The sequence below is a fragment of the Pseudorasbora parva genome, chromosome 23 (assembly GCF_024679245.1).
Source record: "Pseudorasbora parva isolate DD20220531a chromosome 23, ASM2467924v1, whole genome shotgun sequence".
Taxonomy (NCBI): domain Eukaryota; kingdom Metazoa; phylum Chordata; class Actinopteri; order Cypriniformes; family Gobionidae; genus Pseudorasbora; species Pseudorasbora parva.
Window position 1 is genome coordinate 3,125,053 of NC_090194.1, and position 23,556 is coordinate 3,148,608.

The 23,556-nt window shown below is 38.0% G+C and overlaps 1 protein-coding gene across 4 annotated transcripts; it reads left to right on the forward strand.

Moving 5' to 3' along the window:
• The first annotated feature begins 1,585 nt into the window (after nt 1–1,585).
• Nucleotides 1,586–22,375, forward strand: fez1 (fasciculation and elongation protein zeta 1 (zygin I)). 4 transcript variants are annotated; one of them, XM_067434266.1, is made up of 10 exons: nt 1,587–1,865; nt 6,262–6,624; nt 11,877–11,928; nt 14,418–14,504; nt 15,896–16,061; nt 17,115–17,389; nt 19,217–19,297; nt 19,391–19,466; nt 19,636–19,701; nt 21,499–22,375. In XM_067434266.1, the coding sequence occupies exons 2-10, from the start codon at nt 6,308–6,310 to the stop codon at nt 21,513–21,515; spliced, it is 1,137 nt and encodes a 378-aa protein (XP_067290367.1). In that variant the 5' UTR covers nt 1,587–1,865; nt 6,262–6,307; the 3' UTR covers nt 21,516–22,375. The 4 variants fall into 4 exon arrangements, with proteins under 4 accessions (XP_067290369.1, XP_067290367.1, XP_067290368.1 ...); XM_067434265.1 differs by having other exon boundaries at nt 1,588–1,865; nt 11,829–11,928; XM_067434268.1 differs by lacking the exon at nt 14,418–14,504 and having other exon boundaries at nt 1,586–1,865.
• Nucleotides 22,376–23,556: the final 1,181 nt, after the last annotated feature.

A 23,556-nucleotide genomic window follows, 5' to 3' on the forward strand; every position in this document is an offset into this window, starting at 1 on the left:
GCAGCAGATGTATTAGGCTGCTGTCACTTTAAGAGCTAATACAATATACTTTTACACACAAGTTTCAAATTCACCAAGGAAAACCGTTTCCATGAAAGGGTGAACATGGTCTGCAACAATGCACGTGTCAAAGTAACATCCACATGGATGGAGGACCCGAGGTTTCCCAGCAGAACATTGCCCAAAGCATCACACTGCCTCCGCCGGCTCGCCTTCTTCCCATAGTGCATCCTGGGGCCATGTGTTCCCCAAGAAAACGACACACACACCCGGCCATCCACGTGATGTAAAAGAACACGTGATTCCTCAGACCAGGCCACCTTCTTCCATTGCTCCGTGGTCCAGTTCTGATGCTCATGTGACACTGTTGGTGATTTCGGCGGGGTCAGGGGTCAGCATGGACACCCTGACTGGTCAGCGGCTATGCCGCCCCATACGCAACAAACTGAGGCCCTTGTCAAACTCACTCAAATCCTCACACTTGCCTATTTTTTCTGCTTCTACCACGTCAAGTTTGAGGACAAAATGTTCACTTGCGGTTTAATATATCCCACCCACTAACAGGAGCCGTGATGAAGAGATCATCAGTGTTTCTCACTTCACTATAATGTTATGCCTGATTGGTGTATATAAACATGAAATGGCTTAATTAGGACAGTACTAAATAAAAGTAACATGCAATTTTTATGATCCCAGAATCCTCTTATTTTGTTAAAAGTATTACAATTTTGCATGATCTGCAAGGGGTATGAAACTTATGAGCAGAACTGTATCTTAGACCGCTTTTGCAGACTTTCAGAGTCTGAGAATTGTCGCTATATGATTGATTAAAGTAAGCTGATAACATCACTGTTTTCTCCAGAACGACTGTACAGCCAAATCAAATTTTGTTGCAGTATTGTCCTGTTTAACACTGTGAAGCTGCTTTGAAACACTCATCATTGTATAAGCGCTATATAAATAAAGTTGACTTGACTTGAGAATCACCAATTTCAGTTTCTTGTTTACATGAATTAACTCTTACAGTTTACATTCATGTTTTAATAGAGTACTTAAAACATAATTCAAATATTAGTGGCATTAATTGGTGATAAGATCATACAAAATCATATAAAAATAATATAATTTGTAAATCAATTATTAAATTATAAAACATTTCAATATAGAAGCACGTTCAGACGCGGTCTCAGACGTTTGGATCCCACTTTGCTACGCTGTATGACCCTGCAACATTCTTGCCACATTTCCAGCTTTGACTGACAGTAAGGAGCCGGCGTGCCTGTTGTTAGCACGGCTTCCTCATTGCAAATCCCTTGAGCGTGCTTTGAGGGGTAATGAGAGGAGGGTTCCTGCCAAGAGACCCCTGATGTGTCCGATGACAAGCGAGTTCAAGGTGTGAATAAAGCCCCACTACAGCTTCTCTCAGTTTTTTTCCTCTTCCTCATGAATATGGAGGGATTTGGCTTATGGCGGAGCGAGAGAAAGGGAGCGGGAGGGGTAGGGGTAGGGGTAGGGGGAGGAGAGAGTGAGGTGCATGGGGAGATGAGCAGAAGGGGGAGGGGCAGAGAGGAGGATGATTTCGTCAGTTGCCGTAGCAATGCGCAGGCTCCGTGGAACAGGATAGGACGGCTGATGCTTAATGATCAGAAAACAACACTCGGCACCTCGGCTGGCTTAGACAAGACGCCGTGGACTAGAACAGCTGAGCGGCCATCACGACACAAAGCTGGTGTGTGTGTGTGTGTGTGATGGGAATTAATGCGTCCGGTGCCGTCTCATCCTGACCGATGGTTGTTTCGCTCTGACTATATTGGAATAGCAGGGATTCTTTCTACCCAGATTTACAAGGAGAGATTCTTCAGCAGGTAATTTGTTCCTCCCTCTCTCTCCTCCATCACTCCGTCTCCATCCCGCCATTGTTTTCCCGTTATTCCCTCTGGGAAACGGGGTAACCTTGATCTCCATCCGTTCTGCATCCATTCCTTATTTTCATTCTGTACATATAATAGTAGAAAAAGATTTTTATTTTTTATATTGCACATATCTGAATATTATTTATCATTTGGATAAGCAAAAATTATATATTTTTTAAAATCCATATGACCTAAAGAAATGTTTAAAAAAATTAAAGCCATGCTTTATGATGTGATCCGCCATATTTCTTCCCGTCATGGCTCGTCAATTAATCTTATCTTGTGGCATGCTCATATTCATCGCTCACACCTGCCTCAAGCAACGTTAACTGGCGCTCACAAATTCATCCTGTAATCCGAATTTATCCTTCAAGCAGTGCATTTGAGAAATATCTCTTGCATTTATCAGCACAGAGCTAAATATGAATAATGCACATTTACATGACGTCATTATCAATGGAGGTCCCACAGCAAAAGTGTTATTCCATTGCCACGGTTTGCTTTTCATTGATTGATTTAAGGTCAATATGCTATTTACACCCCTGCCCAATTCCACCCTTCCCCAGGAATTGTGAATAAGGGGCAGCAGTTTATCACAGTAACACTGTATTACCTCTGTGCTTTGGTCATTGGATTTGGATGGTGCGTGTTTTTTTTAACTGGTTTTGCCCATAGGCACATGGGTGGCGGACAAACAAATCAATGGGTAACCAAAAACTAGGAAGTGGAAAAGGTCGTACCCTTAATTCTGACAATACACACTAGGGTAAAGTAACAGAGTGTATTTGTGGAATGGCACTTTGCTGACTAATGTGATGTTGGAGTAAAAGCTTTTGCAAGCATGTTTTAAATGGATATTTATCCTGCAGTCTTTTAGCTTGACATTAAGCCTGATAAAGCCTTTTGAGCTCATTCATGGGAACAGATCACTGGGCGGAAAAAAACACACGCATTAACTGTGTTATAATTACTCTCAAACTGAACAGTCCCTCCAGGATTTCACAATATTTTTGAAATCTATATTTATCCATAATTAGGATACCACAATTACCATATTATTTTAGATGTACAATAGTCATACACGACAATAGAACAAAGCGCACAAATCTTGTTTTTAGTATCTTATTAAAATAGGCTAGTCCAGTGGTGTATTATCTAGCTTTAATAACATGACCACTTAGGGTGGGAAATATGACCAAACGTAAACCACAGCAATAAGCAATTGCCTAATATAAGTAAAAAGTTCTCAAGTAATTAAAGGTGCAGTGTGTAATATTTATGAGGATCTATTGACAGAAATACAATATAATTTACATAACTATTAGTGGTGTATAAAGTCCTTACATAATGAACCGTTATGTTTTGTTTACCTTAGAATGAGTCGTTTCTATCTACACACTGTGGGTCCCTTACAGTGAAGTCGCCATTTTGCGCCGCCATGTTTTTTATGGTAGCCCTAAACGGACAAACTTCTCTAGAGAGCGCTAGTCACTCTATGCTGTCTTAGACGACGACATCTTTGTCCTGTATCGGCCACCGTAGCTTCTCTATGCTTCAAAAGGGAGGGTTGAGCGGTGGGTGATGCAATTCACAACCTCACCACTAGATGCTGCTAAAATTTACACACCGCACCTTTAAGTAATCAAGTAAACAGACAGTAATAAAAAAATTACTTATAAACAAATAGGACAAATAAATAAAACAAAAATATAGATACAAACAGCGCATTAAGTTTAAGTACTGTTTGATTTTGCAGCTGTTGTTGTTTGATTAACATTAACACAGACAGGAGCAGGAATATATTAGGTTCCTTTCACTTTAAAGGTACGTTCACACCAAACACGAATAGAGCATCTGTGGCGAATGATTTTCATGTTAAGTCAATGAAAAGGCGTGTTGAGGTGGAGGTCCTGCGGCGTGATAGAAGCGTTTCGCGCTGCGTGATGGACGCGATTCCGCCTCATTCGCGCGTCTAGATATAACGCGAATTTGAAGCGAATTAGGCGTCTTGTACGATAGGCGCGAGTGGTGCTTTTTGTGCATTCATGCGTTTGAAGTGAATTCGCGTCTACGCCCAAGTTGAAAAATGTGAACTTTGCCGTCAATTCGCGCCATGTTAACCAATGAGGAGCTTGCTTGCTGCTGTCACGTGGTAAAGTGACGTGATGAGACACCCTGCATATAATTAAAAAAATACTGATATTTTGTCACTAAATGTAGTTTTAATGCTTTTCAGTTGATAATGTAGTTGTTTAAAGCTAAAATATGTGGTTTACCTATAAAGACAGTGCCTATTTAAAAAGAACACTCTTGCGTTTTTGGAGTTGTGAGCTCCAGGCTATCTCCGGGCGCTCGTTAACCCCAGCGAGAGCAGCCTTTCCTCGGCCAGTCCTTCTGGTGTCTGCCGCTGGCTCAGATGTCTATGTAGAGGTTAAACATGACATATACTTCCTCTTGTGTACATCTAATGGGCGATCTTTGGTCCAATTAATCTATTGTTGCCTACCAAATCATTTTGACTGAGGGCAAAGTGAAGTTTCATAACTTTGTTATTTAAATATACATGCAGTGAAGATAATCCAGGTGGTGCGTTGGCTGAACCACGTGTGGCTGTTAATGCTTAATATATTTCACCTGGAGCGCCTTTAACGTGCGTCTATTTCGCTTCAAATGCTCGATTTCTACGCGCGTCCAATTAGCTGCGGATACGCGAATTGATTCAAAATGTTCACGCGTCAAACTAGACGCGATTTTGACGCTCAATTTGCGTTTGGTGTGAACCTACATTCGTCAGACCTACATTAATTCACGGATCTAAGGCCCCGTCCACACGAAGCCAGAGCTTTCCCAATCCGATCTTTTTTTCTCCTCGTTTCAAGAAATATCTGCGTCCACACGAGAGCAATGAAAACGACTCAAAACTATGTACTATACATGCCAGGCCAGTGTGTGGCGCTGTAATTCTGCCACAGAAATACACTAAAAACGGAGAAGAAGAGTTGTGGCTATAGAAGGGGTATAGCAGTGGTAGGAGGTGAGGCAAAATCTCACAATAACATAACAATAAATACATTAATTTATTTATTAATACTGGGATCCGGTTTCAGAAAATATCGGGTTCATCCTTCCAAAACGCCGGATCCGTGTGGACGAAATGCTGATACGGTACAAAATGTATACGTATATAGCTAAACGCGTCTCCGTGTGGACGGGGCATAATACTGACACACGTCCCAAACTTGTTTACTCAAGACATAATCGGCAAGACGGATATTTAGGCATAATTATGATGTGTGTATTTGATTGTTTAAGGGCAATAATATCGGTCAGTGCGTCACTACCGAATTGAGTTTGTGGTATACAGCGCTTTTATTAGCTAATTTTTTTGTGCGATTAGACACATCATACTTTTATTTGGTCATTAATCCATCTTGCGTAATCGGTTCGCCCGGTTCTTGGCACCTTTACGAGACGCCAGGCGAGAAAGATTTGCTTTCGTGTTTCACACAGACCACATACTGTGCATGCACGATGTCTGTATCATCATGAAAATAATGCATTACAGCTATAAATAAATTAGGGATAGTTCAATTAGATATTTATTTTTTAGTGTTGCGGTGAAATTACAAATTATGCAGGATCGCAAAAATATTTGTAATTTTGTTGATTTTGCGTTATATTCAGCGATCGTAGAATCGCCAAAACTGGAAGGACTGACTGAACTTGATCATTCCAGTGAAGAGTGAATCTTCTTGGAAGTCACCTTGACCTGAAGAGAATGCAATAGCATCTGTTTAGGTAAATTAAAATATGCAATACTCATATTTTTGTATTTAATTTCCTTAAAATAAATGTTAATATTTAAAAAAGTGTATTATATGGCCGAAAAAAAGTTACTATACATACGTCAGCATTTATCATTTTATCCTTTGTTTGAGAAAGTGAATTTGAATGAGCATTAGCTATAATTGCTGTTTGGCTTTGACTCCCTCACAGTCCCAGAATTCACTGGGAAAAATCCCAGAGGTTCTGCTGAATCAACCGCCATGCAAATTAAACGCAATTACTTTCACTCTGCTTGAGCGAAATGCAGTCATTCGTGCTGCATGCTTGCTTAGTGGAAGAGAAAGAAATGAATTTAATGAGATGTCATCTGAGGAAACACTGAGCAAGCCTCACAAATTGTTCTTGACTCTAAGGAAGCCATCCCTGTTATATAACGTCATATTCAAACACAGTTTTAGCTGCTTTAGAGAAGTAAAAAACGATCCACTTTCAGCGTTTTATGTTTTACCTGGTGATTTGAGATGTTGTATGTCATATTGACAATTATGCTATTTTTAATCAGGGACTGTCTGACCTCCACGTGACTGTGCGATCAAGAGGGCATCAGGATGGAGGCCCCTCTGGTGTGCCTGGATGAGGAATTCGAGGATCTGCGGCCCTGCAAGATGGAGGAGCTCGAATCCGAGCATCCTTCCTGCCGGCCTCACAAAACAATTCCTCTGGCCCCGCTGTGCCGCGAAGACTTCTCCGAGCTAGAGAACTTCTCAGAGATGATGAGCTTCAAGTCCATGGAGGACCTAGTCAATGAATTCGACGAGAAGCTGAACGTGTGCTTCCACAATTACAATACCAAGACAGAAGGCCTGGCACCCATACGCAACCAATCTCACGCCGAGGAGGATGAGGAAAGGCTTCAAGATGAAGAGTAAGCAAGATCTTTTCTGTTACGCTTCTAAATGCATATGGGTGGGTAGATGAATTCATGAATTGTGCAGTTTGATGCAATTGGCCTTATGTTTTTGCATCATTAAGCACCACCAAATAAATGTATGCAGGGCTTGACGCTAACTTTTCCCAAGGTGCACCTGTTTAGAAACTTCAGAGGCGCAACTAACTATTTCTGCATTTATATATATATATATATATATATATATATATATATATATATATATATATATATATATATATATATATATATATATATATATATATATATATATATATATATATATATTACAGAGATACTGTCGTTTTGGTTAATATTTTGAAAATAATTTTAGTTAACAGTTTTAGTAAGTCTGTTGTTTTTTTCATGTTTTAAATGTCTGTATAGTTTAAAACATTTTATTTCAGTTTTAGTTTGGTACATCAGGTTAATGAAACGAAATGGAAAAAAGAAAAGTTTTGGTTGTTTATATTTTATTTTATGGTAGTTAACATTTAATTATTTCAAGTAAAGATTTTTTTTATGGTTTTAGTTTTTGTAAAACACTGATAATAACTATAATAACACTGATATTAGTAAAATCTATATATTTAATAATATGCGTCAAATAATATTTTTAGTGTTTCCTTCCTATGACAGGGCGTTCCAGACAGAAGCTGCAATAGTTTACTTTAAATTTAATGGAAATTAAATTAAATGACATACAGTTTGTGTAGCCAAATAATAACCGGGATGGAAATTGGACACATGGCGATACTTTTATTTAATAAACAAGCCTGAAATACACCGGGACTCTTATTTTGAAATGTCTATGCTTTATTATTGCAGGAGCTCATTCAAATTCAGATGAGGAGATAAAATATGCGTTCTTACCAAGGGGGTAATCTAGCACTCGGAAAGCGTACATCCCATAGGGGGATACCATTGCTAACCAAGCCATCACCTGCTGTTAGCATCCCATTGACTCGCATTCATTATTGAGTCACTTTGACAGTGAATAACTTTACATCTGAGACGTTTAAAGACTACATTTGTCCACTGTTTATTTCTAAAGAAACACGACAATGTATAAAAGGCTCCATTACCTTGTATCTTACACTATCGCCCCGTAGAAGCAGTTTTTGTAAAAACCATTTTTTTTGTAAAACCATAACCAACGTGACTCTGTCACACAGTTGAGAAATTACCGTATAGACAAGAGGAGATGCTCACAGGCAATCTTTTACTGTCTATGAGACAGTCGGGGGGGACGTGGAGATATAAAGTCTGATAAACTCAAGGGAGAAGAATGGGGGGAAGCCCCAAAAAGGGACAAAACATTTAAACAATGTGATTCAGATTTCACTTTTCACAACTACTAGAAGACTTACAGCTTTCACACAGGTTGCTTACGTCACATCTACGTCGTCTTGTTCAGCCTGCAGAACGCTCAGCCATCAGGAAGTGAGTGCTTCGAATTGACCCTTCGCTAAGCCACGCCCGAAAACCACCACAGAACAATCATGGCCTAGCAACCGCAACTAGGCGCGAAAGCTTGAAAAGCGTAGCAACAGTAACTAAGGAGGGCGGGGCTTAGCAAAGGGTCAAATGACTTCACAATTCGCCGTTGAAGTCTATGGGGTTGCTATGTCCATTTCTTTTACTGTCTATGGTTCTTACAGACATTACAGTATAAACACAGTAAAGAAGACATTGTCATAATTAATCAGGTTTAGTTCATAAGCGATTGTTTGCCGTAAATGTGCTATTCATTGATTAGTCGAACGCACAACAGGTCCACCTTCAGGCTTTGAAACGTGAAGCGTTGACATTTATTTAATGAAAAAAATAGCCTTTTGAAGTTTAATAATCACATTAGGAAATATCACGATTCATGTTTTTCCATTCCCAAAATTTAAGATGCCTTTAAATGATCATTAAGATGCTTGTTATAGCATTTAAGGTACTAAAGACTTTGTGATCTTACATTTGAGAAAACTGATCCGCACACGTGCCCCAAAATACATTTTACAGTTCGCACACATCTATTTTTAATTGCAAATGCGAGGGAATTGGTGGCACTGTCAAGCCCTGGATACTGTTATCACTGTGCTGATAAATATGCCAATCAAAAGTGAGGACATGTCTCTTTGCCAACAGCCCTGCCAATCAAACTGTATAAAAACACCCTTTGTCCATCTCCAGCGCCTGTCTGTGCGCATGTGTCCATGGTTCGGCCGTGAATTATTCAGCAAATTTTTATACGCTTCAGTGCTTTTGTTTGTCCTGCCTTGTGTGTGCTGGCAGTCTGTCATTCTGTCTTTGCTGTCAAATCTGCCTCTCGCAAAACAGGAGCAAAAAAAATCCCTTGGTCTAAATATAGCGCACATGCATGTCAAAACATCACTGATTGGGACTCTAATGGCAAAAATATACACAAATATTGAAGGAAATAAAAAAAGAGCATTGCAACATCAGAAAAGTAGCTTTACAGTATTGCATTTGCTTTAAATGTTATTTTTGTAGCCTTACAAGAGATAAAAACAAGTATGTTTTGGGGTAATACCAGTATTTGAGCATTTTGCTCATTACACTCTTCGTTTGTGCTGCAAATATGCTGTTGATTTATGATTTGTTAGCATGTTATGTTCTGCCTCTCCTGCTGTGATGTGTTCTCATTGCCTGTGGCTTTTGTTCTTGGCTTGAATTCAGACACAAATCTGTCCTTGCACTAGAATTCAGCCTATGGCTGTGCATCTGACGAGCCTGCTGCAATTCTCAGATTTTTCTTTTTTTAAGCCGCTATTGGTAAATATATTCTAGATAAGATGTTGCCTTTAGATATCTTCAGACAGTAGACAGAAATTACACTCCTTCAGACAATGACAAATGGGTAGACGATGAGTCTGTACCAGTTTGGTGTTGTTGCAGAGCTGGAATGGAGGCTGGTAGGCTTGTGTCTGTATGCCCTCAGAGATCAGTAGACTTTCAATGGCCACTTGTTCCCTGGATGACTAGACAGAGGCACAAAGAAAGTGTGGAGAGTAATTTCATTATGTAGATGAATAGATAGCAAAGAGAAAAGAAAGAAAAGAGAAAGAAATCATTGTCACTGGCCCGGTTATATAAACATGGAAAGCAGCTACTTAAAGTCTTAAACACGTTGTGCACAAATGCATAGAAAATGAATGCTGTACATTGGATCTGTCTCTATATTCTCCGTGTTGGGTGACCAGATTTCTCATGTTGGAAAACAGGACGGACATTTAGCTTATTTCATGATATCAGAAATTTTATTTCATGATAACGATATATGATAATGTGGCCCCTGGACCACAAAACCAGTCGTGCGTCTCACGGGTATATTTGTGGCAATAGCCAACAATACATGGTATGGGTCAAAACTATCGATTTTTCTTTTATGTCAAAAATCATTAGGATATTAAGTAAAGATCATGTTCCATGAAGATATTTCTTACCATAAATATATAAAATGTATTACTAGTAGTAATATACCTTGCTAAGGACTTAATTTGAACAACTTTAAAGATGATTTTCTAAATATTTAGATTTGTTTGCACCCTCAGATTCCGGATTTAATAGTTGTATCTTGGCCAAATATTGTCCTAACAAATCATATACAATAGAAAGCTTATTTATTCACCTTTTAGATAATACATTTGACCCATATGACTGGTTTTGTGGTCCAGGGTCACAAATATCATATTTACTTGTATCTTTGTTATACAAAAAAAGAACAAAGCAGCAAATTACAAACAATAGGCCAAGTTACAAATGAAATAAACTATGTTGTTCCGATACAGTAGTTTTATTTAACATGTATTCATTTATTTAGCATATTTTATTGTTCGATGGACATTAATGACACAGGCAGGTATTTAAGGCTGCTGTCACTTTCTGTCCAGACTGAATGCTAGGATCTAATATACTGACACATACTGAGCTGTTTATGCCATAACCGACTGTATTTGCGTGAGATATTCCACATGATTGGCATTTTGACAAATGTGTCTTCTGATTTCGGGATTGTCTGTCATTCAGTACATTGAGTAAATTTTTCACAACTTACTGTGCATAATAACTTGATAAACTCTTTTTGAGAGTCTTGGCAGCTGACATGATCTCCTCACTCTCTAATATCACTAATGGCAAGTTAATCGATAACGAATTGCGATTGGATGATCATTTTTCTCCAAAATATACTGTGACGAGATTGGCTGCCTTTTGCTTAGGCTATTCTCGCGTGACAGAAGACTGCTACTCGCTTTAATATGAACACCTAGCAAAGACAATTTAGGAAAGAAGAAATAAGGGACCAAATACGATTATTTTCATAATATGTCAGGACACTAAAATAAGGCCGAAATACGGGAATATCTTGGGGAAATGGGACGTCTGGTCACCCTATCTCATTGCCAACATTAAGTGAAATTTCCTATTAAAGTCATTGTTACAGAATGCATTCTCTTGAAGGATAAGTTCACTTTAAAATGAGCATTTCCTGATAATTTACTCACCCCCAACTCATCCAAGATGTTCATGTGTTTCTTTCTTCAGTTGAAAGGAAAATATTTCCGGATTTTTCTCCACATAATGGACTTCAATGGGAACCAACGGTTGAAGGTCCAAATCAATGCAGTTTCAGAGGAAGAGCTTCAGAGGCTCTGACCGATTCCAGACGTGGAGGAGGAATAGGCTCTGATCTAGATAAACCATCGCCCGTTTAAAAAAAAACAAATAAAAAAATAATGTGTCTCTTCTTTTTTACCACATTGCACGACTTCGGTGTTGGGTATTCATGGCATATGACTTCATCACATCAGAAAAGTCATGCGTGACGTAAGGGGAAGTACGTGGTTAAAAAGTATACACATTTTTTTCATGCAGCACTGAAGCCCTTCCTTTGAAACTGCATTGATTTGGACTTTCAACCATTGGTTGCCATTGAAGTCCATTATGTGAAGAAAAATCCTAAAATGTTTTCCTCAAAACTTAATTTTCGACTGAAGAAAAAAAGACATGAACATCTTGGATGAGATGGGGGTGAGTAAATTATCAGGACATTTTCATTTTGAAGTGAACTAATCCTTTAATTCGGAGAATGAATGTCTCATTTGTTCCATAGTCATTGTGTGTCGGTTGGAACATTGTGTATATAAATGTCCATGCGTGTGTTTTTGTAGTGTGTGGGATGCTCTGACTGACAACTACATCCCCTCCCCTGTGTCCAGCTGGGATGACCCCACCTCAGAAACACTGAATGGAAACCTCTCAGATCAGGAGGTAAACATCTGCTCTGCTCTGATAACTTTCAAGCTGTTTACATGATAATGGATTTGTGTTTCCTGCAGGGTTAATGTATAGATTAGTGCTATAGGATATGACTACAAGTTATGTTTATAGTACAATAAAATGGTAAGGACATGCATGTGTCCTCACCATTTTATTGTACTATAAATATAACTTGTAGTCATATCCTACAGCACTAACGTTTTCTTTTAAAGGGGCTATATGTACGAATTTTCATGCATTAATAATTGCTATTTTATTGACGATGTGTAAATAGTTTGGAACAAAACTTAAAAAAACAACACCTTCCACGACTTCCTAGGTTGTCTATGAAAGCGTGTAGACTGTAGTTTATGTGAAGAAGAACTCAGGACGTTTTTGCTGGGAAGATCAAAAGGATGTGGGATCTACATGTGCTCTCGAGAGCTTCTCTTCCGTTCTATGACACATGAAACAAATGCTTTATACAATGTTCAGGATAATGCCAAAAGAGCCATTCTGTACTGTAAAGTCAATGTGTCATGAAAAGAAAAGGAATTCATTCAAACTACAGTCTCACATAGTCAGATATCTATGGTCTCAAATATACTTTATAATCAAACTGACATAACAGTGTAATTTTAATAACCTCTTCTGTCAACATGATGCCGGTGAATTGCAGAGACGGTGCAAAGATTTCCACATCAATATGATTAAATTCGGCTGATTTCTCACCACTTTAATTTTCAATTGTTTATTTTGTTATTAAGAAGACATATTTACTCTACATATATGTTCAGTAACTTCTAAGTAAAGAACGAAAAATAACTTTGCAGTAAGTATATCAAGGAGTTGAATCACGTTCAGTCTCTTTTATGTAAAAGTCCCACTGTAGTCATTCATTTTATCTCTTAAGTCATCTTTGATCACCAAAAATATATATATTTTAAAAAAAAGTAAAGTAAATTTGTGCCTTAAAATAGCTTGAATGTAACTCGTCAACCTTGCTTCGTTTGGTATATGCAGATTCATCAATATGCAAATTAGCCCCACCCATACTTACGCTCACGCTCAGAAATACAGTCGGCCAAGTTACTGTAGTAAACGCTGCACAATGGTGTCGCTCTTTACAATGTCGAACACATAACGCTCATTAATATGATTAGTCTTGACTACGTTATCAAACAGCTAATAATGTGTTGCTAATGTTACACAAACCATGTTCCCGTTTGCAATCTCAGAAACGCTTTAAACATCATAGAAGGTCAGTGGAGAAAGGCATACAGTTCATCATAACATCATAATGTACATCATATACATAATTCTGCTATTGCTAAAAGTACTCGATTTTTCATATCATCAGAAGAATATACTTTGATAACCTGCTTCTCTTGAGACTCCCTGCTTCAGAGTTAATGATATGCTAAAGCCCCGCCCACATGTTGACGTGATTGGTTGAAAGGTAGTTTGTGACATCAGAAACCCTGGCGATTTCAAACCACGTTTTAAACGTCTTTGGTTAACTGCAGTTTTTAAGAGAAAATACTCAGCGATGGTGTTGACATGATTTTGCTTGGTTGGTCTGAAAGCATATTAAAAACACCACATAGACATATAAACAACATTAAAAACTTGATTTTCACCACAAAGGGACTATACAAAAGCAATAAATTGATGCCTGCAGTTTATTTAAAGGCCACCGGCGTTGCTAAAAACAAGGGTTTCTGAATTGTACATATAGCCCCTTTAATACTCAGCTATTTTGATATTATCATCATTATGTTAATAATGTCAATACATGGATTGTAGTTAGGGTAATTTGATAATATAAATTATATATATATTAATGGAACTGAATAAAGTTTTTAAAGAAAATGCCTTTAAAGCACGGGCCAATGAGAAACCCTTTCTCTTAATTGGAAAGGCATTAATTTCCTCAGAGCAAATGTCCGCAGCTCTATATGAGAGCACAGCCTTGCCCTCTTGATTCAGGGTGTGGTATGTTTATGCCAAATGGACAGCAAATACAGTCACTCGCTGCCAAAACCCAACCTGATCTACTTTCCCTGGCATTCAGCTGGTCACATGCTTTGCAATAAATAGTTCAGATATCACATAAAAATCCCACAGACGCTCTGAAAAATGTCACAAGTCTCCACGACTGACATTCATGTATTTTCTTTATATTTTGTCATTATGTAAGATGTATATATTATGCTAATTATCAACAAATGCGATTGGTTAGATGACTCTGGGTAATCTAATAGTGTTATATTTTAGATGAAGTACAGTAGATGAGAAGTCAAGTATTTGTTGTGCATCAATGCAGGCTAAAAGAGCTGTCAAGCTTTCTATAAGCTACATTTGAAAGCACTCTCCTCAGCACATTACCAACGGGCGTAATGGAACTATATGGAGCCATTACTCTCAACCATCTCAACCTATTGATACTGCTGATGCTCCTTAACATGTTGTGAAAGCATTTCATTGTCTTGGCTTTTAAGATACATGAAAAAGATGAGGATGAGATGAACGAGAAGAATGAAAATGCCAGTTGTCTGAGTGAAGAACCTCTAATTACAGCGGATCAGGTGAGCCTAACCTAAACAGATGTGGTGCACTGGTAAAAAAATAAGACAGAATGATTATATGCTTATTTACTTATTTACAAATTTAATCATTAACTCTAAGGTAGGCCATTTTCAGAGAGGCTAGCAAAAGCGAGCTAGCTTTGAAAGCATGAGATCCCACCCTCCCTTCAGAGCGTCTCCAACTCCTCCAAAACACATGGACACACACAACAGTGAAAGCGTCACGAGACGAAGGCCTAAACTACCTAATGTCTCAAAGCACATAACATTAGAATATTAATAAACATAAACAACTTAGAGCACTGACCTGTACCACCTGACTGCTGCAGATTTATTTCGCCGTTGATAGTGTTGCCATTGAAACACATAAATTCGAGTCACGAAATGCTTCGAGTATAACGTCACGGGTTTCCATCTCTTCCAAATTACAGTCGTTATGGTTCACAGTTGTTTTGGATTAGGGGGAACTATAAAAGGCGGCTGCTGTTTCGGTTGCGGTGCTCGGTGACTGACGTCTGTCTAACTCATAGCATGAAACACGCTCATTACGTGTGATGTCTGTGTGAGCAGGTGTGGTGAGATATGGAAATTCATACATTGACATTAGGGTTGGGTACCAGTTCTGTGCCAGTACACAACAGTACCTTTTTTGGTACTTTAGGGATATTTATCTCAATAACTGTAAAGAAATTGCAAGTCATTTATAGAAGTGTTATTGACATTATGCCAGAGATGCCTCGGTCATTGTCTGTCATTGTCTGTGATGTTTGTTGACTGTGATATTTACTTGAAAATAGATAGGACTAGTTAATTGAATTCATAAAAACTTTCTATGAAATGCTGTATTGTCTATACTAATTGATTTAATGTGAATCGGTACTCAGTAGTACCGACGTAATTCGGTCAGTGCCCTTAGAAGTACAGAGTTCGGTTCCCAAACGTAGTTGACTGTCAGGTAGGACATCGGACCGAATGCAATGACTGGACGAACATTTTATGGTCCTACACCTTCCACAGACTATATATTTATACATATAAACACACTTAGACCTTAGTGATGCTATCAAGATGTGAAGACTTTAAAACAGCATAGCAAAAAAACATATTTCTGGAACAAATCTCCTACCATGCTTTTAATGCTTCAAAAGGTTAATAAATTAGTATGCCAGCATTTTAAGCCCAATGTTAATAATGAGTGATCAATTCAGCCTTTAGGTTTGTTTAAATCGAGCAGGTTTACACAGGAACAGTAGCCTAGTTTCAAAGCTTTGCTAGATAAACAATCAAGTGTGCTGTTTATGGGATTACATATATTCATTGAATTCAATTTTACTAATGTCCTCAAAATTGTTTAAACGGCCACTGAAATCTATAATTTATTCCCTCACCAGGTGATTGAGGAGATTGTGGAGATGATGGAGAACTCACCAGATCCTGGAGAGACAGAGGAAGAGGAGGACGATGATGTCGGGGTCTCTTCCTCTAACAGCAGCCCCTCCCTTCTGGAGGAGATCCGTATGCTGTCTCAGGCCTCCAACAACAACTGCTCTTATGAAGGTGCTCAGATAAACCTGCAATCGATAAATATACGTGAACCTCGGGATTACTTTTTTACATTCTTCAGAGGAAACTAGTAGTAAAATGTATTTATTTATTTATGATGTAATGCCATATCAGCAGCAATGGCTATATTCATGAAAAATTAGCAGTATCTCTTCAATACATTGTTTACAATAATTTAAAAAAAATGTCTTAATAACAATCACTATGCAAAATCAGGCATATATATCAATAATAACAATCATAATAACAACAATTACATAGAATCTTTCAATTGAAAATTTGACCAAAAATCTAAAATTACTCCAGGAGAAACCTTTTTAAAAATATTCGTTAATGTGTTTTCTGAATAAAACCGTTGTCTAATATTATTTAAAAAAGGACATTCTATTAAAATATATTTTACACTCGTGACTTCCACAAATCACAAACCGGTTTCTCTTCCCCCTTCAATAAATATGAATGAGTCTTGAATGTCCAGTTCGGCATCTCGTATATACAACCTGGTCATATCTATTTTCAAAATAATAACTAATAACTCCTTGATTTAACTGGATTCACCTCATATAATTTGTTATTTACACATTCGTTCCATTCCATTTGCCATTTATTGTAAATGTACAGGTTCAATATGGGTTAAAACTAGTAGTAAAAAAAGTACTACTGCTCTAAGATGTAGTTAGGATTTACATGGACAGGTAACGATTATGTTTATCTTTATGGTTAAAATACAAAGCATTATTATGAGAAGTACCTTGATAATATTAGCAGATCAAGGTCAATGTAAACAAGCTTTACAACTCCTCAGGAATAGAAACAGGAGTCTACTGAGAAAAATAGAGGTTTCTATTTTAAACCATGTTGTTTCAGATTCCCACGGACATGAGAAACAGATCATGTTTTGAAACCAAAGATGTAGTGGAATAAAAGTGAATGAAAAATAGCCTGTCAACTGAGAAATATTACATTAAAGCCCAACATTAGTCACACTCACAGTGTGAGCGTCAAGTGTTGCGAGTCTTTTGAAACTGGATGCGGTTTGTCATGCAGGTCTGAGGCTGATGCCGAGCTCAGCGCTGCTTGACATCTTGTGTCGGATGGAGGCGGCGATTCGCGAGTATTCGGAGGAACTGGTGGCTCAGCTGGCCCGGAGGGACGAGCTGGAGTTCGAGAAAGAGGTGAAGAACACCTTCATCACAGCTCTAATGGAGGTCCAGAACAGACAGAAGGAGCAAAGGGAGCTGAGCAAGCGCAGGCGTAAGGACAAGGCCATGAGTCTACAAGGATCTACCCGCTCCGAGAAGATTGGGAGCATGCCTGCGAAAGTAAGTGTGTTGAAAGTAGCTGCATGATATTTACATCCAATCAGTCTCCAGACACAGACATCTCTCTGAGCGGTTAATGGATCCCGGCCCATTACTCTTCAGCTGCACTTAGCATTTACTGGACGAGCAGAGGAAGCATTCCCCTGCAGTATGAGCTGTGAAGGCGATACCGGCTTCCTCTTACAGTTGTGATCCGCTGTGATTCGATTACATCATGCAAGCAACTGCATCTCTGCGTCCTCAACTCCATGTTCTCACACAGATGGTTTGATCATTTTAGTAATTTTGTGACAAACTGTGAAATGTGACACTTTTCCTGAACTCGGAAGTCTGGGGTTTTAGCCAATAAAAGTAAAAGGTCTGCATTTATCAAAAACTGGCAAAAGAAAAAGAAAGTAGCATGTAAAGAAATTTAAATTGTTGGCCATTATTATAAAGCTTATAAATATTTTCATTTCATGACTGATAACTGGTAAATGGCTGATATTATTGTTATTGTTCAATATTTTTTTTTAAGAAGGCCTGGCTCTCAGTCTCCGCTCTAATTCATCCCAAAGCTGTTCTATTGGGTTGAGCTCAGGACTCTGTGCAGGCCAGTCAAGTTCCTCCACACCAAACTCGCTCATTCATTCATTCTTCTTTATGGACCGACGCTTTGTGCACTGGAGCGCAGTCATGTTGGGACAGGAAGGGGCCGTCCCCAAACTGTTCCCACAAAGTTGAGAGCATGAAATTGTCTAAAATGTCTTGGTATGCTGAAGAAGCATTAAGAGTTCCATTCACTGGAACTAAGGGGCCAAGCCCATTCCCTTAAAAACAACCCACACCATAACCCCCCCTCCACCAAACTTTACACATGGCACAATGCAGTCAGGCAAATCCATTGGCGGCTGCTTTACTTCACTGCATCCCATGCTTTGCATTGCTCTTAGTGATGTAAGGCTTGGATGAGCGGCTGAGCCATGGAAACCCATTCCATGAAGCTCTACACAATGTTCTTGAGCTCATCTGAAGGCTTATGATTTATACACTGATTGGAACACCTGAATTCAATGATTTGGAGGGGTGTCACCCTAACAGTACTCAAATAGCTGGAACATTAAGCACTAATTTGATAAAAAAAATTAGCCAAGAGTAAATATAGTATTATAACATTTAATCTTGGCTAATTATTTAACATATAAGGACAAAAGTCACAATTACAGCCTTAACCTGCATTACTGTTTCTCATTTACTTTGAATAGGGGGTGTCATGCATTGCTGTACTGAATTGTGGGTTCCGTTGTGTCGCGTCATTGGTGTTTCTTGCAGCAAAAGTGTAAAACTTTTAAACAGATTGCTTATGCAAATACCCTAGCGCAACGCTAGCCAACTGCGTTTATGCAACACCAGAAAAATAATGTGATTGACTGTCGTGTCAGCACCAGCTTCAGACACACACGCCCACCACTAGTGTTGACGCCGAAGGCCCATGTGAATGCAGCGTTACTGAGCAATGTTGCAAACCGTCCCTTTGCGCCACCTGGTGGTGATTTCACGAACGAGCGTCACATGTGACTGTATGTAACGCTGTGGTGGTAAATGCGCTTGAAAAAGGCATTTTAATAAACACTAAACATCTAAATAAAAACATTATAGAAAATGTATAAAATGCTTAATAAATAAACAGCACCATAATGTAAAGATCATTTGCTTGCTGAAATATTTTCACAGCACCAGATCTAGATCTCCAGTTGAATTATACCAGGTCTTTTCTCTAGCTTGAACTGAACAGTATGTAAACAGAAGCCTCTGGTAGTAAATATTTTATATTGTAATGCTTTCCAGCGCTTCAGCATGGAGGGTCTGTCCAACATCCTGCAGACAGGGATCAGACAGACCTTCGGGACCTCAGGGACAGAAAGACAGGTGAGGAGGAGCATTTCAGTTCATATTTATAATATATTCAGATATAAAATCTGATCGTAAACTGTGTCTGTTTTTCTCACGTGTGGTTAAAAGTACCTAAACACAGTCATCCCATATGAGAAAAAAGGAACTCCTCCATCTGTGGATGACTTGCAAATGCTCACAAAAAGTAAGTGTACTGAACTGCACTAATAACTCAACTATATATTATAGTGTGTATGACGATACCCATGCCAAGGGAAAGCAAGATAGTAAAAAATTAAAATGTAAATGTGCACCTTGAAGGTTTTGAATAAAACTCTGCCAAATGCATAAATGCATGTAATATTGTTTTTCAGTTCTTTACGCCATGAAAGAAGACAGTGAGAAGGTCCCGACCCTCCTGACTGACTATATATTAAAAGGTAAATCTAATATACTTACATTTTTCCACAATTTAAATGTATTCAAATTGCTTTATGAGATGTTTTTGATGTCTTTATTGTGATCGTTTTATATAGTATTTTTATTTATTAAGAGAATTTAGAGAAACTGTGGCTTTTAAACTGATAAATATACTCTGTCCGTTCAAAAAAATGAAATAGGGAAATAATATTTTCCATACATTTTTGGTCAAGATCTTGTATTGACAATGCACGAGTCCAACACTCTGTAAAGTCTCCTCCAGCTCATCCCAAAGCCTTTCAGTGAATTTAAGGTCTGGACAATTCATGTCTGCAAATGATTCTTCCTGCTCCGTCCCAACTATTCTTTCACAATTTGAGCTGATGAATCTGACTGGTGTCTTTACTTCCTTTCTGGGCCTTGAAAGTGTCAGAAACCTCTCAGATTTCATCAAAAATATCTTAATTCTTGCTCTGAAGATGAACATTACGGGTTTGGAACGACATAAGTGTGAGGAATTAATGACAGAATTTAATTTCTGGGTGAAATAACCCTTTAATAATAATTTAATTATTTCATTTTGAGTAATTTTGTCCTCCAAACATGGCTGTTTAAGAAATTAAAAGCTACACACTCCATCAATTAGGGATAGAAGAATGGTTGGCAAACATATAACATCACAGAGACATAATAATCACTGCAATAATCATTGACTCTTAAAGGGATAGTTGACCCAAAAATGAGCCTGTGATGTTTATCTGCTGACCCCCAGGGCGTCCGAGATGTCGGTGTGTTTGTTTCTTCAGGAGAACACAAATGAAGATTTTAAACTCAACCGTTGCTCGTATAATGCATGTCAATGGGGTGTATTTCTATGAGAGTAAAACACACAGACATACTAATCTATATTTAACCCTGTGGCTCGTGGAGACACATTGATGTCTTAAGACACGAAACGATCGCTTTCTGACCTTTATTTTTGACCTCATATCAGACGAATCTCATCTAGTATTCCCAGTGCCATTAGTTCCGCCGAATAAGGTTAAAAAAGCTGTAGCGTTCATACATACATACATACATATATATATATATATATATATATATATATATATATATATATATATATATATATATATATATATATATATATATATATATATATATATAGATAGATATATAGATATATATAGATATAGATATATATAGATATATAGATAGATATATAGATCCCTCAATAGTGCCTGTACGGATCGGTCGAACGAGGCATCTACATAAATATATCTATTATCGCGGCAGTGTTTTGACCTTCTTCAGTGGAAGTAATGGCACTGGGAATACTAGATGAGAGTCGTCTGATATGAGGTCAAAAATAACTCAAATACTGTTGTGTTTCTCGCAGAAAGCGATCGTTTCGTGTCTTAAGACATCAATGTGTCTCCACGAGCCTCAGGGTTTAATATGGATTCCTATGTCTGTGTGTTTTACTCTCATAAAAATACACCCCATTGACATGCATTATACGAGCAACGGTTGAGTTATATGTGTTCTCCTGAAGAATCAAACACACCGACATCTCGGACGCCCTGGGGGTCAGCAGATAAACATCACAGGCTCATTTTTTTGGGTCAACTATCCCTTTAAGCATTTGCCTAGATTTATATCCAAACAGCGACTTTTTCTGGCCGGGCAGAGCGGATATAAGAGATAGAAATTGTACTTTTGATATAATAATGCATTCCAGCTTAAATATATGTATGAAGAACATTTTATCCTAGACTTTGAGCCCATTAATATTTGATCACGTCTCCGTCCTGCAGTTCTGTGTCCTACCTAAAGTCCTGAGCGCGATCTGCTGTCGGCGAGACTGCGGAGAGGCCAGGCGTGTTCGTTTTCTCCTCTCTCGGTCCTCCAGCCCAGCTGCATGAGCTCCCTTACCCAGTATCAGCGAGGGACCCTGAACATCTAACCATCCTTCTCTTGCTTATCTAATGACCTTTGACCTTGCTCATCTCACTGCCCTTCCTGTATTCACATATCCACGAGGTTCATACCACAGCGCCTGGTGCTTTACATGTTTTCTACTATGTACGTTACTTCGGGCCAAAAGCCATACGGAACGTGTAAGGGTAACAGGTGACCTATAATCGGTTTAACTCTACGATCAGGTACTATTTTCATTTTTAAAGATATGCATAACATAAAGCATTTCACATAATACTCGATAATTCACATCCGTTCTGAACACAGGTAACGATGAGAAGGGCATTATTCACAATCTTCTGAAGGCGCAGATGCACTGATTTCGAGAGCACATTTGAAAATAATCCATCCAGACATTCTGCTTTTTGCCGTTTTAGTATTGTGGCTTCATTTCAGCCGAGGTTGGTTGAAGATACAGCATGTTTTAGTGTTCTACATTAATGCCAAGTTATAGGGAGAAACCTTGTGACTTTTATTATTTTGGGTAACCTGAGATTTTTTTTTCATCCTATGTATGAAATATACAGTTCTACATAATGTGGTTTCTTTGATGATCAATTTGTCTAATAAAACTTTTTTTTTTTTAAATTAACATTAACTGTCATCGATGCTTACATCTTTAATGTATATATTTCTTATTTACAAAGGGACATGGAGGAATGTGAAGTATTGCTGAGTTACAGTTCCAATAAATGTCAAACCCTGTAAAAAGCCTGAATGACTGATTCATTGTTATACCACGACATTTCACTAGAGGTCATCATAAGCACAGGCTTTCTGACCGCAGCATAGCATTACAGGAGGATTTTAGATGTGTAATATTTACTAACACTAATAAACAGGTGAAATCAAAACTGTTGATAAATCCATTACTCATTGCTTGCCGGGGGGGAATAAGTTTCCAGAGTCAATTATATGCAACTGACTTTTCTAGTTCTGCTAAAACCTGTTTTATTAAAGGGTTTTTTAGTCCCCTGAGACTGATATTCACGGTCTTTTTTATGATATTGTTCATTTTGTCTATTGAATCATGATCACAACAGTGTTTAAAAACAATATTTAAAACATAACTAGATAAAATATAAAACAGGACTTCATTTTTGCTCGCAAACATCTTGACAAACAAACATTTGTGGAGACAACCGTCAGCCACGTTAACGTTAGCTTAATTAACGTTAGCAATAAGGTTAACTTACTCTGACCCTGACTAAATTAGCCTGCACACAGCTTAGCTATATATTAGGCCCACATAACGTGTTAGATTTTAGCTTTTCCGAATATTATTAATACAGAAATGTCATAAAATAGTAACGTTAGCTTACCTTCTTTTTAAAGAGTCAACTGATTCTTCTTAACCACACTGAAGGGATCCTCACCCAATCACATAGCAGCCTAATGTGCGCGAAAAATGTGTTATCGTTATATGGACACTTTTTTATATAACGTTATATAGTTTAGCTCTTTCTCCCTAGTTAGCATCAACAGGTATCTTCTAAACCGGTCATTAACGAATTAAAGGCACAATATGTAATTTCGCCTCTGGGTGCCTTATTCAAAACAAAGGCGTAGCTTGATGACTTGATTGTTTCGAGGAGTTTTTATTATAGCCTACTCGCGGTAAATCAAAAAAACGATATTTAAACAATAACTGTGTTGAGCTGTAGAATAATGATTAGTTACTACGTGTAAATATGTTATATTTCATAGTAAATAAACAGCTAGACTGCATTTTACAGCAGTTTCTTTTATTCAAAATATGAATACGAAGTGTTTTCATGTCCATAGATAGTAAATGTCCTACAGAACAGTTTGAGGTTCCATCTGCAGATGACAAACATATTGACATGAGTACAGGCAATAAAACATTTCTAATTAAATAATAAAAAAAAGATGTG

Coding starts and splice junctions, on each gene's coding strand:
- fez1 (XM_067434265.1), top strand. CDS start 6,308: ATGGAGGCCCCTCTGGTGTGCCTGGATGAGGAATTCGAGGATCTGCGG. Junction 19,298..19,390: donor CCTCAGGGACAGAAAGACAG/GTGAGGAGGAGC, acceptor TGTGGTTAAAAG/TACCTAAACACAGTCATCCC. Junction 19,467..19,635: donor CTTGCAAATGCTCACAAAAA/GTAAGTGTACTG, acceptor ATTGTTTTTCAG/TTCTTTACGCCATGAAAGAA.